Consider the following 15,149-nt stretch of genomic DNA (forward strand, 5'->3'; position numbering starts at 1 on the left):
CTAGGCTGGTGCTGGGCATGCAGGGCAGCCAGGCTCAGTGCAGGCAGACAGGCATCTGCGGGCAGCACCATCCCAGCGGGGCCCCAAGGGTTAAGTTGTCATGTATTCAGGGCCACTCGCTGCCCAGGAATGACACTTTTATCGGCACACGGTGCTGCCGCCGCTTGAATTGGGACTGGGAACTCTATTTCCGAGCTCACCCAAATTATTCTCGAAGAGATAAAGAGCGGTGCAGAGCAGCGCCAGTGCTTCATTAACATTCCCCAGCCCATTCAGCTTTAAACGAAGATTGCCTGCCTCAGAAAATGATAAAATTGAACATGTGAAGCAGGGCATTATGTTCCATCAGCCAATATTATTTCCCACGCAGGGGCCGAGCGCAGACACAAACAGCTATTTATGCAGCTCCTGGCCAAGTCGAGGTGGCTTGGGAGGGGGGACAAGGTGGGAGGGGGACTGGCAAGTGCTCCTCTCCCATCCCTGGGCATAAGAGGGACTGCTTGCCCACTGCTGGGGCCACTATTCTCCTGGGGGTTCCTGGCCTTGTGCCCAAGGAGCGGGGTGGGTCTGGGAACCATAGACCTGTTCCTTCCTGGCATCAGGTGAGGGAAAGGGTACAGGGGTGCGTGGGGTGGGAAAACCCCTTTCTGGCTGTACCCTTCAAGTCTGGGGCACCTCCATCTGCTGCCCTGGGGGATGCACATTCCCTGCTGGGACTGAGCAAGCTGGGTAGGGGCTAGGTCCATGTGCAGGATGGGGCCCCACCTCCTGGAGCTGAGTGTCAAGCTGTCAGGTGCTAGGGAGCAACCACAGTTGGGGAAAGTGTCCCTCCACAGACACAGGCAGGGAGGGCTGAGCAGGCAAGCCCCCAGGGTTGTGATTGGATTTTGCTTGGCTGTGCTGAGCCTATCGATCCAGCAGTAATTAAAGTCGCTCCAAAACCTGACTCATATTCAACCTTGGGAGGAAGGAGATTCTCTGAGAAACACCCTCTGCTCCCCATGTGCTGGCACAGCATAGTGCTCAGCTCTGCCAGAGTGCTGCCAGCCCACTGCACGCCCCCCACCCCCCCCCCATCCCCCCGCCTTGGGCCCAGGGAAGCACCACTTCAACAGGCAGCGTCGCAGCTGGTGTCCTCAGCACCACACAGCCCCGCAGTAACCCCGATAAGGTGAATCGTAAGGTACACGCAGCCTGGACGTCAGGGTCCTTATGCCCTTCACTTGCCGCTGCCTGGCTCCTGTGTGGGACCAGCACTGGGAGAGGAACTTGTTGGACCTGCAGCCACCGTCGAGAGGCACCGGGGTGCTGGAGGACATCTGTGCCCACGAGGTGCAGAACCCCTTCTCCAGGCAGCCGGGGAGGGGATGTGTGTGCACAGGGGTTTGCATGTCCAGCCTTGCCACCAGTCCCGCTGCTATTACCGGAATTCGCAGCAGGTCGGGACAAGCACCAAACAGGGGGAACTGCTGTTCACCGGGGGCCCCCATAACTCCACCTGGAGCCCTCGCGGGAGCACAGGACCACCAGGAGCTGGAAACTGCGGCAGAAAAGGGGCTGGGGGCTGCGGCGGGGAGCCTATGGGCGGGGAAACCAGAGGGCCCAGCACCCCCGCAGCGCCGGACAGCGGCCGGGCTTTAAGGCGGGGAGGTAGCTCCATCTGCAGGACATGGCCCCGGCCGGGAGCCTCGGTGCTGGGGGTCCCCGCTTCCCCCAGCCGCTCTGCATGCGGGGCCGGACGGCGAAGGACACCTCACAAGGACACTGGCTGCTCCTTTCCCCGCTTCCCTCCCGCACCCCTGCACCCCCAGCGCGCCCCACGCCCGGTGCCCCCGCCCGACGCCTCTGCACCCCCAGAACACATCGCGCTCACTGCGCCTTCACTCCTCAAGTGCTCTCATCAGGTACCGCCGGTGCCTGGGCACTCCGCCCCCAAAGGTGACCCTCACCCCACACTTCTCCGGGCTCCTGCCCGGAATTCCTGCACCCCGAACCCCGGAGCACCCCACGCCCGAAGCTCCCAGGAAGACCCCCCCCCCACTGGGAGCCGTCAAGGCGGTGGGTCGAGCACCGGTGGCGGGTGGAGGCGGAGCCAAGACGGGCTCCACCCCGGCCCCCGGCCCACATAGGCCGGCAGGGAGGCCCCCTCACTCGTGGGGTTTGTGCCGTCCCGGGAGCATGCGTGGGAGAGCGTGAGGCGGGAGAAGTGGGAAGCGGGGAGCCACGCTGCCTGGCTACGGCGGGGGCGCCGTCCCGTCCTGGAGTGGCGGGATGCTACGGCAGCGCTGCGAACGGCTCTTGGCCCGGCTGGAGCAGACGCTGCAGCTCCTGGAGCTCAGCGGCAGCGTGGAGGAAGGTGGGTGAGCGCAGGGCCTGGCCTGGGGCACCTTGGCGTCGCCGGCTCTGTTGCCAGGCGGTGCTGGTGACCAGCGCCCACCACCCTGGCTTGTGTTGCCCACAGACTTGATCCAGGTAGCGCAGAACTTCGAGGCGACGCGGCGGCGATGCTGCTTCCTGCAGCAGGACGCTCAGCGGGCCCGCGAGCAGCTGAGCCGTGTCGAGGCGGAGCGGGCGGAGCTGGAGGTGAAGCTGAAGCACGCCCGCAACCAGGTGGAAGTGGAGATGAAGAAGCGGTACCGGGCAGAGGCTCAGCTGGTGAAGCAGGTCTGGGGGAGCTGGCTGCAGGGGTACCCTGCCAGGCTGGCTGAAGGACCCCAACCTCCTCAGCATCACCCCGTTTCACTTGCAGGAGCGCAAAATTCAGCTGGTCTTTGAGTGCCTAATGCAGGAGACGTGGGGCAGCAGGGTGCTGAGCAGGGAGCAGTGCTCTGTGCTCAGTGACCTGGCTGGCCAGCATCTCGAGGTGACCCTGGCAGCAGGCAGGAGGTGAGCAGGGCTGGCAGTCCTTGCCCCAGCCCTTCAGGCAGCCATAGGCTCTATGAGAAGGTGCTGCCTGGGGGTGGTTGCCCTGGCCAGGCTGAACCCTACCTTGCTCTGCAGATCAGCAGAGGATGAGTCGTGCCAGTCCCTCCTGTCCCATTCAGGCATCAGTTATGACCACACTGAGGATGACATGGTAAGGAATGATTTCCTGCAAGTCCCAGGGTTTGGTGTCTCCTCAGCAGTACAGGAGTGGTTATGCCCCACTCCTGCAGTGGAGCAGCCCCTTTGCATGGCCGTGTTTAGGGGTGGGCTGTGCTGTCCTGTCCTATCTCTGTCAGAGATAGAACATGGATGTAGAGGGTGCCCCCAGGCCCTGTGTAGCCCTGCCAGTTCCCAGTGTCCATGCTGCCTTTCAGGATATTGATGGGACATCGGTGCGGACCCTGAAGCGCAAAGCCCAGGAGAAGCAGGTTCGAGGGAATTGTTGGGATGTGGCAGTCCTGGGGGCTGGTGCTGAGGTGGCATCTGTGCTTCTCTGTGGGTGAGGAACTCCTGGGTCTACTTCACTCTCCTGCACTGTGCCTGTGGGAACCTATACCTGCATAGTTCCCAGTGTACAGCCTAGGCTGGAGTTCTCTCCTTGTGCCTCACAGGGTTAGGGGCGACCCAAATACTTCTCCATCCCAACACAGGAGGCTGCAAGGAGCCTGGCAGGGGGTTTAATTTATTGATGCTGAGCTGGGAGTGTCATCTCTCAGCAAACCTCCCACAATCAATAGAAACTCCATTACCCTCCACTGTGGCCCAGCTGGGCTCCTCAATAATTCATCCCCACATGTGAACATCCTGCACATCTCTGCATTGCAGGCCTGGCCTGGCATCCCCCAGGTTCAGGGCTGGCTCCAACCCAAGTGGGGGGCCTAAGTCTCCATGGGTTCCTGCAGTACCTGGTATGGGCCAACAATGCCAGGGGTCAGGGTGAGACCACTGAGCTTGGGTGTTCTGGGGTGGGGGACAGAGTCAGGGATCAGGAGGTCCCTTCCTACCCTTTACCCCATTTTCTATCCCCAGCGTGTGTCCCTGGCCCCTCAGATTGGCCCTGTGGTGGTAGCAAAGCGGCAGCGGTCTTCTGTGGCAGCCTGCAACACTGTGAGTAGGGACCCCTGTGCTCCCTGAACAGGGATGGGATGTGTGGGTTTCCCCATTACCAGAGGGCAATGTGGCAACCTTTAGTTCTGTGGGTGCTGTGGGATCTGGAGGTGCTTAGCCATCCCCAGTGTGTGCCTCTACCCTTCAGCCTGTATCATATTGGTTCTAATGGGGACAGCATCCCTGACTGTGCTGGACCAGTGCCCTGCAGCCTGTATCCTCCTGTAGCCATGGTGGAAGCATCCCTGGATGTGTAGGACCATGGCCACAGGGTGCAAGCAGAGGAGAGCTCATGGAGTGATGTTGGAGTATTGTGGGGCTGCAACTAGGCACATTCTCATTGTCTCTCATCTTGGCAGGCAAGCATCCCCCCTGTGCCTCCTCCTGCCGAGGCTCCAGGCCCTGCTGGCAGCCTCCTGCCCACTGCTCTGGTGCCACAACGCCGCTCTCGCCAAGGACGTTGTGTGTCCATATCTGCAGGTCATGGGAAGGGCTAGGGAGGGTGCTCGTGGGTGGTGCAGGACCAGCCTTGGTGTGATGCTGTCACAGGAGAGGAAAGGCATCTCCTGGGGGGGTATTTGTCCCCACCATGAGGGTACTGTGGTCCTCTGGACAATGCCAAATACCACTGTCCCAGAGCAGATGGAATGCTATAGGGGACTCCTTGGGAGGTGGGAAGCCTCCTCATGTCCCAGTCAGGATCTGGAGTGGTTTGCCTTTCAGCACCCTCTCTACTGCCTTTTCTCTGCAGAGGTGACCACAGTATGTGACATCAGCAAGGCTCTGAGCTGCCATGCCCTGGGGCAGGAGACCCACACCGAGGGTGGCTCTGTGGGGCAGCCAACGCCCTCTCTTCCACAGGGGCTCCCTCCATGCCAGCACCAATTCACCTCCAAAACGGTGTGTCCCAGCCCCTCTGCCTCCTTTTGGCTGCTATGGAGAAAGGACTAGGCAGGGGAAGTGAATTGGGTGGGGGTGGTACAATGCTCTCTTCCCTCCTCCCCTTCCAGCTCTGCCTGTGGTGGAAGGGATAGATGCAGGTGAAGGGGGTGGAAGAGTGGTACTGAGTATCTGCCAGAAGGGGAGGTCCTGACCCAGCTCCCTCTCTGCAGGTGATCCGCCCTGAGCCATGTGGTGTCTGTGGCTCCCGCATCCGCTTTGGGAAGGCTGCCATCAAGTGCCGCCAGTGTCAGCTGCTGCTGCACCTCAAGTGCCAGGAGCAGTGCCCCAGCCTCTGTGTGCCCCAGGCTCGCCACCATGCCTGGCCCCATGAGGTGAGCTGAGCATAGCAGTGCTTGGTGTCTGCTTCATGAACCCATGTGGCTGCTGGACTATCAGCCCCAGGATGCTGGGACTTCGCTTGCCCTGGGCAGCAGGCACAGAGTGGGTCAACATTGTCTTCTCCAGGGTGTGTTGGCTGACTTTGCCCCCCATATGCCACCCCTGGTGCCTGCGCTGGTGGTGCAGTGTGTGACTGAGGTGGAGAAGCGAGGCTTGACTGAGGTAGGGCCTAGGGCAGCGGGGGCAACAAGGCTGTACCCCCCCAGGACTGACCCTCTCTCCCTGTGCCCCAGACAGGGCTGTACCGTGTGCCAGGTGCGGAGCAGCTGGTGCGGGAGTGGAAGCGGAGGCTGCTGCGGGCTGGGGGTGTACTCCCTGCCCTCAGCAGCGTGGCTGACATCCATGTAGTGTGTGGGGTGCTCAAGGACTTTCTACGGGGGCTCAAGGAGCCACTAGTCACCTTCAGTCTCCACCCTGCCTTCCTGCAGGCTGCCGGTGAGGGGGTGTCCCAAGTGGAGAATGGGGGGAGGGGTTGCTCATCCACTAACACCCCTCCCTCGTGCTGCTGCAGACATCCTGGATGATGCTGCCCGCAGCACAGCCCTGTGCCAGGTTGTGAGTAAGCTGCCTCCAGCCAACAGGGACACTTTGGCCTTCCTCATGCTACACCTGCTCAGGTGAGGGGTTCATCCCAGCACAGGTTCCCGTGCATCTCTCTATGTCCTGCCTTTCTGCCCTACCCAGGCTCTGCGCTCCAGAGCAGGGAAGCCAGGCTGAGGGTCTCCTTGGTGGGGGCCGCACACTCACACCATCCCACCTCACAGAGTGTCGAACAGCCTTGACTGCAAGATGGACATCCTCAACCTGTCCCGTGTGTTTGGCCCCACCCTGGTGGGACACAGCTCAGCCAACCCCACACCACTTGAAATCATGAAGGACACACCACAGCAGTGCAAGGTGAGGGAGTCCTTGAGATGTGGAGTGTGTTTGGGTGCTGCCACTATCCCCATCCTCCATCCCTCTCTGCCCAGGTGGTGGCTCGGCTCCTCTCACTGTCACCTGACTTCTGGAGGGGCTTCATGGGGATGGAGCAGGAGAACCTTGTGCCAGTAGCAGCTGCCCTGGGACATGAAAATGGTGAGGCATGGGAGCCCCAGCCCCCTCCCTTGCCTTGTGTCTGCTGAAGAGTCCTGGGTGCCCAGGATTGGGTGGGGGTACAGTAACAATCACCCCTCTTTTGTCCTGCAGAGCTAGTCTTCCATCCCATCACCTCCCCAGAGCCCAAGCCAGGCCAGCTCAGCTCAATGGGCATCTGCTGTCTCCCCAGCAGCCTGCAGAGCCACGTGGACAAGGCCACCCATCCCCGGTGAGTACTGATGGGGGGTGGGCAGAGGGAGCTCACTTTGCACCCCTGACCCATCTCTCCCCACACAGGCAGGGGCCAGCCCTGAAGAAAGTGGGCCAGTTCTTCCCTCCTCTGGTGTAGCCAACAGCAGTGGCTCCCCTGGGGGCACTGAGATGGCACTGGAGAAGCAAAGCCTGCTAGTGGTGCTGAGCTCCAGCCCTGCTTCACTTCCCTGGAGACGAGAAAGCAGGGCTGGCTCTGCCCAACCATGGTGACTGGGACAGTGCCCCAGAGCTGTACTTGGGGGCCTGGTTTGTATTAAATGTTTGCAGCAAAACAAGCCTGGCTGTGGTTGCTGTCTGTCCTTCCATGCTGCTGCTAGGTGCCAGGGTGTGGGGCTTACTGGCATGATGGAGCCTGGCTCTGCAGCAGATGAACTGTACTGACAGCAGGGGTAAGCAGTGTTCCCCAAACCTCGTTTGCTGGGCAGGGATGGGATAGCTGGAGCCTTTGTCTGCTCTGCATCCCAGGCTCTAGGGGGCCCCTCTTTCAGCCCAAAGTTGGACTCAAGTAATCGGAGATGCTGCAGAACTTTAAAGCGTTTCCAGACTTCCAGGCACCTCAGGGGAGGCCCGTTTAACTCCTTCTTCCCCTCCAGCTCCAGTACTGAAGCAGCAAAACCCAGGCAGCTCTGTCCCACTCTGAGAGGGAAGGTGGATGAGGCTGTAGTGGAGCAGGGGCCAAGGAAGGGCATGTCCCCTAGACAACTGCTCAGGAAACAGTCACTAGGAGATCTTAAGGCAAAGGAGTATTACACAATGAAAAATGCTCTGGAGGCACATCCAGCAGCTGAGAAACCTTTGTCCATACTAAAAGCCTGGCCATAAAGAGCAAGTCTTTTGGGAGAGTTTCCCACAATGCTGGGCCTTTTACCAGAGGGCAAAGAAATTAACACATCCAAGGCAGAGGCAAAACTGAAGGTGTTTTTAATGTGCTTAAAGCCAGGGAACAGTTAATTTCCACCCACGACCACAGAAGAACTGGCACATGAAGGCACAGGGCTGGGAGCAAGGATTTACTGCAAATCCATGAAGCTGGGGTGGTACTGGAGGAATAGAGAATACCTAACATGGTGCCTTGGTGAGAAGCTTGATGGAGTCCTTGGTGGAGTGCTGAGCTTTTAGCACAGAGCTCCTCTAGTAGAGGTGAAGAGCGGGAGATAAGCAGGTAAAGGGCACTGTTGGTTACCACAGACTGTGCCAGCAGCAGCAGGGGGCTGCTTTTAATAAAATCACTTCTTTTTTTTTTTTTTTTAAGACTGAGTGAGGTGGGAGATATCTACCATCTGCACAAAAGTTGATTGTTCTGTGTGTCCTGGGGGTAGGGCTGGTGTGAGAGGAGACATGTAGTGAGGCTCCCCTCTCCCCACCCCAATCTCTATCCATGAGGGGGTGGAAAAGGCTGTTGGCCCTAGAGGGGCAGGGGCCTGCTGCTGCCACCCTGAGCCCTGCCTAGGCAGCCTGTGCAGGTCTTGGCATGATGAGAGCAGGCTTGGTGGGGCTTACAGCTCGCTCTCCAGGCTGATTTTGAGGCCTTGGTGGGGCAGGGGTGGTGCTGGGAAAAGGGGTGCTTTTGCAGCTTTCTCCAAGGCCAGCAAGCTGCCTCTCCCCTCCAGCCCGTGTGGGCTAGTGCCCTTAGAACAGCCTTGCTGTGCCATTTCCCAGCAGTAGGCAGGAGCCCAACTCAGGCTGTTGTAATCACAGTTATGAAATTGGGATCCTGAGCTGGCTGCTGCGAGCTCAGCTGCCTCTGCAGGACAGCTGTGTTTGAAGTTCTTTGGCCTCAGAGATGGGCCAAAACCTTTCAGGGAGTTGCAGATAGGAACAGCCTGTTGAAGGGTCACAAGATGATGCTGGTAGTGCCCTTGGGTGGAGACATATCCAAATGTGGAATTGAGATGTTGCAGGCAGCAAGTGCTTCCTCAACAGCTTTAGCCTAGGCTTCCTTGCACAGGCACAGAACCTGCTGTCAGGTTCACATGCTGTCACCAAAGCTTTCACCTTGCCCCAGGGCTGGTCCCTGGGCTGCAAGAGAAGCAGCACACAAGGCTGATGCTCACCAGCTTTAATGTCTGTCAGGAGTTGGAGTCAGGCACTTATAGAGTTCCTGGCCTGCACCTACCCCTCTGGGCTGCTGGGAACCTCCCAGGTGCTGAAGCCTCAACCAAGTCTCTTGCTGTACAGCACAGTAGGAAGTGGGTGAGGTTGGCACTGCCCCTCCAACCCAGTGAGCTGCTGACTCAGAGAATAATCTGGTTTTTGTAGCTGCGGCTCAGCTCCTTGTGAGGAAGGACAATAGAGTTGAGAATAACCACCTCAGGGGGGATAGTAACACTGCAGCCTGTGGGAAGAGCAGGAGAGGGTGAGCAGGAGGGGAGAGACTCCACTGCACTGTGCTGGGGAGGGGGGGTGGGACATACCCAGGATTGTGATGGAAGGTGTGAGGCGCCCATCTCGGAAAAGGGTCTCACTGTCAATCTTGGCATAGGGATCATTGGGGTTGGGGTCGCTGGGTGTTCCTTCAACTCGGGCCCAGCGCCCAATGGTGCTGTCCCAGCCCACAATGGTATTGAGGACACAGGTGTGGTCCTGGGACAAAGAAGAGGGAGATGAAGGGTTCTGCTGCCTCCCTTCCAGGGGTGGGGGCTGACACCTACACCCTCAGGCAAACCCCTCCTTACGTGGAGTGAGGCACCATGCAGGACGATGGACTCTCGCACACGCACACCAGCTCCAACAGTCACCCCCTCCCCAATTGAGACGTTGGGGCCCAGCTAGAAGGACAGAGAGAGGCCACAAGGTTGAGCACAGGGATGCCTGCAGCACCCCTGAGCATGTTCCTGCTGCAGGGCACTCCAGGTCTGCACTTACCACTGCAGTGCTGTCAATGGAGGCTGTCGGGTGGATGTACACATTGCCTGCAACATAAGGGAGCTGCATGAGAGAAGGCAGCTAGCAGAACCTGCCTCCCAAAGCAGGAGAGGTCCTGCCTATGGGCCCACTATCTCCCCAGGCAGCCCTCAAGGCAGCAGTGGGGTGTCAGAGAGGTACCTCGGATGATAGGTCCTCCAGGTTTGTTCTGGGCCAGCCTCTCTGGGTGGCTTTTGCTGTACTGATTCAGGTAAAGGCGGCTGGCATAGATAGCAGAGCTGCAGGATGAGCATAAGGCAGTTATTGCCTCTCTGGCACTACCGGAGCAGAGAAGGATCTGAATTCAGCACCCCTCCACCCATCCCCAAGGCCCTGCCTGGGAGCTCTCCTCTCCTGTTCCTGGGTTACTTGATGTGCAAACTTTAGACCCAGCCCTTACCCAGCTGACTTGATCTGGCTCCAGAAGCCATCAGTTTTGTAGACGTAGAGTTTTCCATTCCCAGCCAGTGCTGTGAAAACGTCCTGCTCTAGACGGATCACTTCTGCACGCTGCCAGCCATTAGAGCTCTCCTCTCTGAAAGCAAGAGCCCCATTAAGACACCCCCTCAATCACAGTCTCAGCCAGGGACACCAGAAGAGACCCTCCTCAAATCCAGGAGCTTTAGTGATCCTAAATTTCTACCAAGCCATACACTTCCCCAAAGTGGGGACAGCCCCACTGAGCCCCAAAGTAGCAGAGGAATGGGGCTCTGCCAGCTGAAATAAGCTCTGTAGCAGAAGCTGATGGTGCAAGAGCCCCATCTAATCCTGGTGGGTGTACAAGTTACAGATTGTGGTCCCGCTCCAGAGCCCTGCACAGTTGGATTTTTGTTCAAGTGGTGGCAGAGATGTCAGATGACAGACTGACTGGTGCAAAGTGCTGGAGAGGGAAGCAGAGCATTCCCAGGTGAAAAGCTTGCTCAGCCCCTTGTCTGGAGCTGAATGAGGATGGGATGGGACAAGAGGAAGAGAGAGGGAGAGTCTCAAGCTGCCCAGGAGGCAAGCAGAGGAAAAAGCAACCCTGCAGAGCAGCCTAGAACAGGGAGGAAAGCATGCATTACCCCTAGGGACAATCCAGTCCGGAAAGCAGCCAGTGCAGACACAGAGGGAGACTTACCCAAGGTAAGGACAGCTGGTGCAGGACCAGGAAACAAGTGAGTGATGGCAGAGGAAAAGACAGAGAAAGAATGGAGGATGAGTGTGCTGCTGCAGCCCTGGGAAGCAGTGGGGTGGGATGGACTGGGGGCAGAGAGAAGGCACTCACAGTACTAGCTCCTCCTGGTTCCTCTGGAAGACCTCACCAATGTGCTGGAAGATGGCAGGTGTGAACAGATAAATGCCACAGTTAATGATCTCACTAACAAATGTGCTGGGCTTCTCCACATAGTGCTGGACCTGGAAGTAAGGGAAAACATGTGAGTCCCAGGGCACAGGCACCATGCCTGGTGTCACACCCTCTGAGGCATACTGGGAACATGCACCCATGCCAGTGGCACAGTAGGTGCTGCCCACGCTGTGCCTAGCTCCCCGAGGCCCTCCAGTACCTCCTGGGTGTTTGCGTTTGCCACAATACAGCCATAATTCAGTGCCTGTGTCCTGTTGGCCTGCAGAGCGAGGATGTGTTAGCAATGGTGGAGCAGCAGGTGTGCAAAGCCGATGAGACTCAGAGCTTGCACCCAAGGACCCATCCACTGTAGGAGCCGCTGGCTTCTTGACAAGCCCACGGCAAAGCACTGCTGCTCTCCAGCATTGGCACTCACTGTGGTACCCAGAATGACAAAGCTGTGCACATCCCCGTGCTGCTGCCGGAACTCCAGCATCTCCTGCAAGGGGAACTCTGAGCACACGTCTGCGTTGAGGACAAAGAAGGCCTCAGAACCACCTGAGAGGATCTGGTCTCGGAAGTGATAGATGCCACCACCTGTGCCCAGTGCTGCGTACTCCTGTAGATACCTGCAAGCCAAGCAGGGAAAAGTGAGGATTTAGGGAAGTGAGGGTCTGGTGGCACCAACCACCAGTAGAGCAGGGAAGGGCTGGCAGGGGCTGACGAGCTATAATCCCACCATGCAGCAATGAGGTTCACATGAACATTGGCACAGGGAAAGGAGGCCATGACAGCTTGGACTAGGCTGGAGAGGCATCTTTGGAGCAGCAACCAGCCAGGGCAAGGGAAAATTGGCAGAACTAATGTGAGATGCCAGCTGTGCTGCCGTGGTGGGACAGGGCCCCTGTGGCCAGTGTCTGGTATAGGCTGGGGGCTGCCAGCCTAGGGGAGGTGGGTGAGGGGCTGAGTCAGGCATGTGAGGGCTCCTGCCCACCTGATGGGGATCTTGAACTCCTGCTGCGCTGACACCAAGAAGCGGCTGAGGGCCTCATGGGGCTGGTAGAAGCCCATCAGCAGGATCTCCTTCATGCCAGGCACCTTGGGACAGAGGCGGGGCTGAGTGAAAAGCGTGGCCCTGGCTCCCTGCCCCGGCCCTGGCCTCTCGGCCCGCCTCGTACCTTGGCACAGGCCTCGATGTGGTGCTGCACCATGGGCACCCCGGCTACAGGGAAGAGCGGCTTGGGCACCTCGAAGGACAATGGCCGGAACCGGGTCCCTGTGGAGCGGAGCAGAACTGGGTCGACAGAGCCCGGCGCCAGGAGACGCCCTGCGGGCCCGGCGCACTTACCCTTCTGCGGGCCCCCGATGAGGATCACCGCCTTCAGCGGCATCACGGCTTCCCTCCGCCGGCCCCGTCAGCCCGGGCACCGCCAGCCCCGGCACCACCACCACTTCCGCACGCGTAGCTGCGCCACGTCACCGCGCAGGGCTCTCACTCCCCTCACCGCGTCATCGCGCCGGGCGGCGCCCGCCCCCGCCAGGGGGCGCGGCAGCGGAGGGAGACGAGTGTGCGCGCCTGCGCATGGCCGCGCGCGTGTGCGAGAAGGGGCCGGGTGGCAGGAAAGGAGTGGGAGACAGGAGCGCGTACGAGGCTGAGTGCGCGCCGCCGCGCGCGCGTGCTAGCGTGTGTATGCGAGCGACTCAGGGCACGGCCGCGCACGCACTCCCGGGAGCGCCGGCGGGAGATCGCGCGGCGCAAGGCTGAAGCGTTCCGCGGGCACCGGCACCTGGGCTCGCGCCGACGAGCTCAGGCGGGCGCGCAGGCGGCCCGGCCTCGTGCGGACGGTGGGGTTAGCGCTAAGGGGGCAGGTCCCCGCGGGCCCTGCCGCTGCCTTCTGGCCCGCCAGCGCCTGGTGTTTCAGCTCCGTGATGCCAGCATCCCGTGAAACAGCCCTCCCTGCGCCTCTTCGCGGCTTTCGTGGCCCTTGCCCCAGGTTTCCGACACCCTTCCTAACCCAGCCCCATCTAGAAACCTTCCTGGCTTTGGGTCTCTGGATTTTGGGACAGGACCCTTCCATGGTGCCCAGTTCTCAGTGGCAACCAGGAGCTGCTCTGCCCACCTCCCTATCCCCTCCCAGCGAGGCACAGAGGTGGGACCTGCTGCTCAGGTTCTTTATTGCTGCTCTGGCGCATTGCTTGCTCCAAACCACAGAGATATTGGTAACTCCAGAGACCGGCAGAGAGGAGGGAACAAAGACAGGAACAGGGGTGGGGACAGGCAGACTCCTTCTCCCCAAAGCAAATAAATAAAGCCCTATTGCTACAGCAGCGTTTGGAAGGTGGTTGTCCAACTCCCACCCCAGACCCCTGCCCTGGTCACCCAGCCACACTGGCACCTTGCTGCCAGAGGAGAGGGGATAAGGAGGGGCTGTGGGGCTTGGCAAAGTGGGAGCAGGGACTCAGGTGGCAGGTGACATGAAGGCTTGTGTGTGGGGACCTGAGGACAGGCAGGTGGGCTGGCAGCAGGGTGCAGGGTGAGGACCAGAGCCGGACAGGCAGAGCACGAGCAGCATGAGCCTGAGCAGGTGCAGGAGGTGTGCGTGGCACGTAGGTGCCCCCCTGCAAAGAAGGGGTGCCAGCCAGTCCCCCACTCCAGCATGGGACGCAGCCAACAGCCCCCAGCAAGGCACTGGCATCGATCCTGGGGCCACAAACCTGCTTGCCAGGACCAGGGCTGGGAGAAGCAGAAGGTATGTGTGTGGGGGGGTGATGGTCCCCACTCCCAGCCATGAGGACCGCGGCTGTGCTGGCTGGCCAGGGACCATGGGGGGACTGTAAGTTGGCCCCTCTCTGCAGGAGCTGCTGGAGCAGTCTCAGGCCTCGGGCACCGGCATGCAAACTAGAGGGAGCACAGAGACCCCCATGTCGTGGCTGGGGGCAGCTGCAGGATGCAGCGTAAGGCACACGGCTGATGGAATCCTTGTGGCCAGGGCTGTCCAGTGTGCTGGTGTCTCTCCCACTCCCACCTGAAGTTTTCCTTGTCCTCCCTCTCTCCTTGTCTCCATCCCATCCTTCTCCTGACCCTCTGCCACATTCTCTTTCCCTCCATAGCAAGGTTTCCTACTGCTCGCCCACTGCCAGACCCTGCTGCTGGGCTGGCTGGGACAGCACCTTGCCTCTCTGTTGGAACTGCCAAAATAACTCCAGCCACCAGCATCCCTGGCGGAGGCACATGAGGTCCATGGGTTCATCTTTGCTACTCCTTGGCCGACCCATCCCACAGCCCCTGGAATGTTCCTCTGGCTCCTTGGCCCTTCACGGCCGTGGCCGAGGCACCGGCTACTGTGGCCCCGGTGGCTGGCCGCCCTGGTAGGAGCGGAGTAAGACCTTGTGCTTGGTGACAGCCTCGCCACGGCGCCGCTGGTGGTCCACCAGGAACTCCTTGAGGCGATTGGTGGTGAATGTCAGAGTCTGGCGGCGCAGCTTCATCAGGTAGGCATCCTGGAGCCAGGCATTGGCAAAGCAGTCCTTCACTGTGGGACGACTCCTGGGGCGGGGCAGCTCCACGTCAGGGGCTGCAAGGTGCCCACCACTGCTGCACCCCCCAAACCCAGCCACTCTGCTCTGCAAGACCCAGGGCATCCCAGCACTTTCCAAGAGCAAGGACAGAACCCAAAGCTCTGGGCATAGGAGATTGCAGCCCTCTGCAGGAGCAGGGGTGGACCCTGGGGTCCCACTGATGTATGGAACGACCCCATGGGGCAGGCAGCTGCCCTTCTGCCCTGATTGCAGGCACAGTCCAGAGTCACGTGTCCTCCTAGGGTGGGTTGGGCACTTACCAGGGGTGGACAGCAAGGACCTTGCGGATGAAGAGGGCAGCACTCTGGGAGACATTGGGGTACAGCTTGAATGCATCAAAGCGCCCTGCCAGGATGCGGTTCTCTGTCTCAATGGGATCCAGTTCAAAGAATGGTGACCGCCCACTGAGCCTGCAAAGGTGGAGAGGGTGGCACAGGCTGGGAAGCATCAGTGGGAGGACACCCAGCAACCCCTACCCACCCATGCCTGGTTTGGGACAGCCACCTCTGCCGAGGTTGTCTTGATCCCCATGTCCAGCTGGGAAGGGCCTGCAGGACCACAGCATCCCCCAGCCTCCCACCATCCCGGTGTCCCCCATGGCACTGAGTCCTGAGTGAGG

At 59.9% G+C, this 15,149-nt stretch overlaps 3 protein-coding genes across 4 annotated transcripts in view; 1 reads left to right on the forward strand and 2 right to left on the reverse strand.

Moving 5' to 3' along the window:
- Positions 1–2,271: 2,271 nt before the first annotated feature.
- LOC128967189 (rac GTPase-activating protein 1-like) lies at positions 2,272–6,799 on the forward strand. Its single transcript, XM_054381233.1, has 16 exons — positions 2,272–2,356; positions 2,462–2,664; positions 2,750–2,886; positions 3,001–3,076; positions 3,300–3,353; positions 3,955–4,032; positions 4,392–4,512; positions 4,784–4,932; positions 5,145–5,306; positions 5,440–5,535; positions 5,607–5,808; positions 5,885–5,990; positions 6,138–6,270; positions 6,345–6,450; positions 6,562–6,679; positions 6,748–6,799. Exons 1-16 carry the CDS (start codon positions 2,272–2,274, stop codon positions 6,797–6,799), a joined length of 1,878 nt encoding a protein of 625 aa, XP_054237208.1.
- An 847-nt stretch (positions 6,800–7,646) lies between these two features.
- GMPPA (GDP-mannose pyrophosphorylase A) lies at positions 7,647–12,342 on the reverse strand. Of its 2 annotated transcripts, XM_054380857.1 has the most exons (13): positions 12,300–12,342; positions 12,130–12,227; positions 11,946–12,049; positions 11,388–11,580; positions 11,172–11,231; positions 10,892–11,022; positions 10,745–10,759; positions 10,028–10,162; positions 9,769–9,866; positions 9,589–9,635; positions 9,399–9,491; positions 9,138–9,306; positions 7,647–9,058 (listed from the first exon to the last, which is right to left on the reverse strand). In XM_054380857.1, the coding sequence occupies exons 1-13, from the start codon at positions 12,340–12,342 to the stop codon at positions 8,958–8,960; spliced, it is 1,287 nt and encodes a 428-aa protein (XP_054236832.1). In that variant the 3' UTR covers positions 7,647–8,957. The 2 variants fall into 2 exon arrangements, with proteins under 2 accessions (XP_054236832.1, XP_054236833.1); XM_054380858.1 differs by lacking the exons at positions 10,745–10,759; positions 12,130–12,227; positions 12,300–12,342 and having other exon boundaries at positions 11,946–12,051.
- Positions 12,343–14,290: 1,948 nt separating this feature from the next.
- SPEG (striated muscle enriched protein kinase) overlaps positions 14,291–15,149 on the reverse strand; it is a 38,135-nt gene continuing 37,276 nt past the window's right edge. The window contains exons 40-41 of the mRNA XM_054380716.1: positions 14,791–14,940; positions 14,291–14,498 (exon numbers count right to left, since the gene is read on the reverse strand). Of these exons, the coding sequence (XP_054236691.1) occupies positions 14,291–14,498; positions 14,791–14,940 (358 nt within the window). The remainder of the gene's footprint in view (positions 14,499–14,790; positions 14,941–15,149) is intronic.

This window comes from Indicator indicator, chromosome 5 (assembly GCF_027791375.1).
Source record: "Indicator indicator isolate 239-I01 chromosome 5, UM_Iind_1.1, whole genome shotgun sequence".
Taxonomy (NCBI): Eukaryota; Metazoa; Chordata; class Aves; order Piciformes; family Indicatoridae; genus Indicator; species Indicator indicator.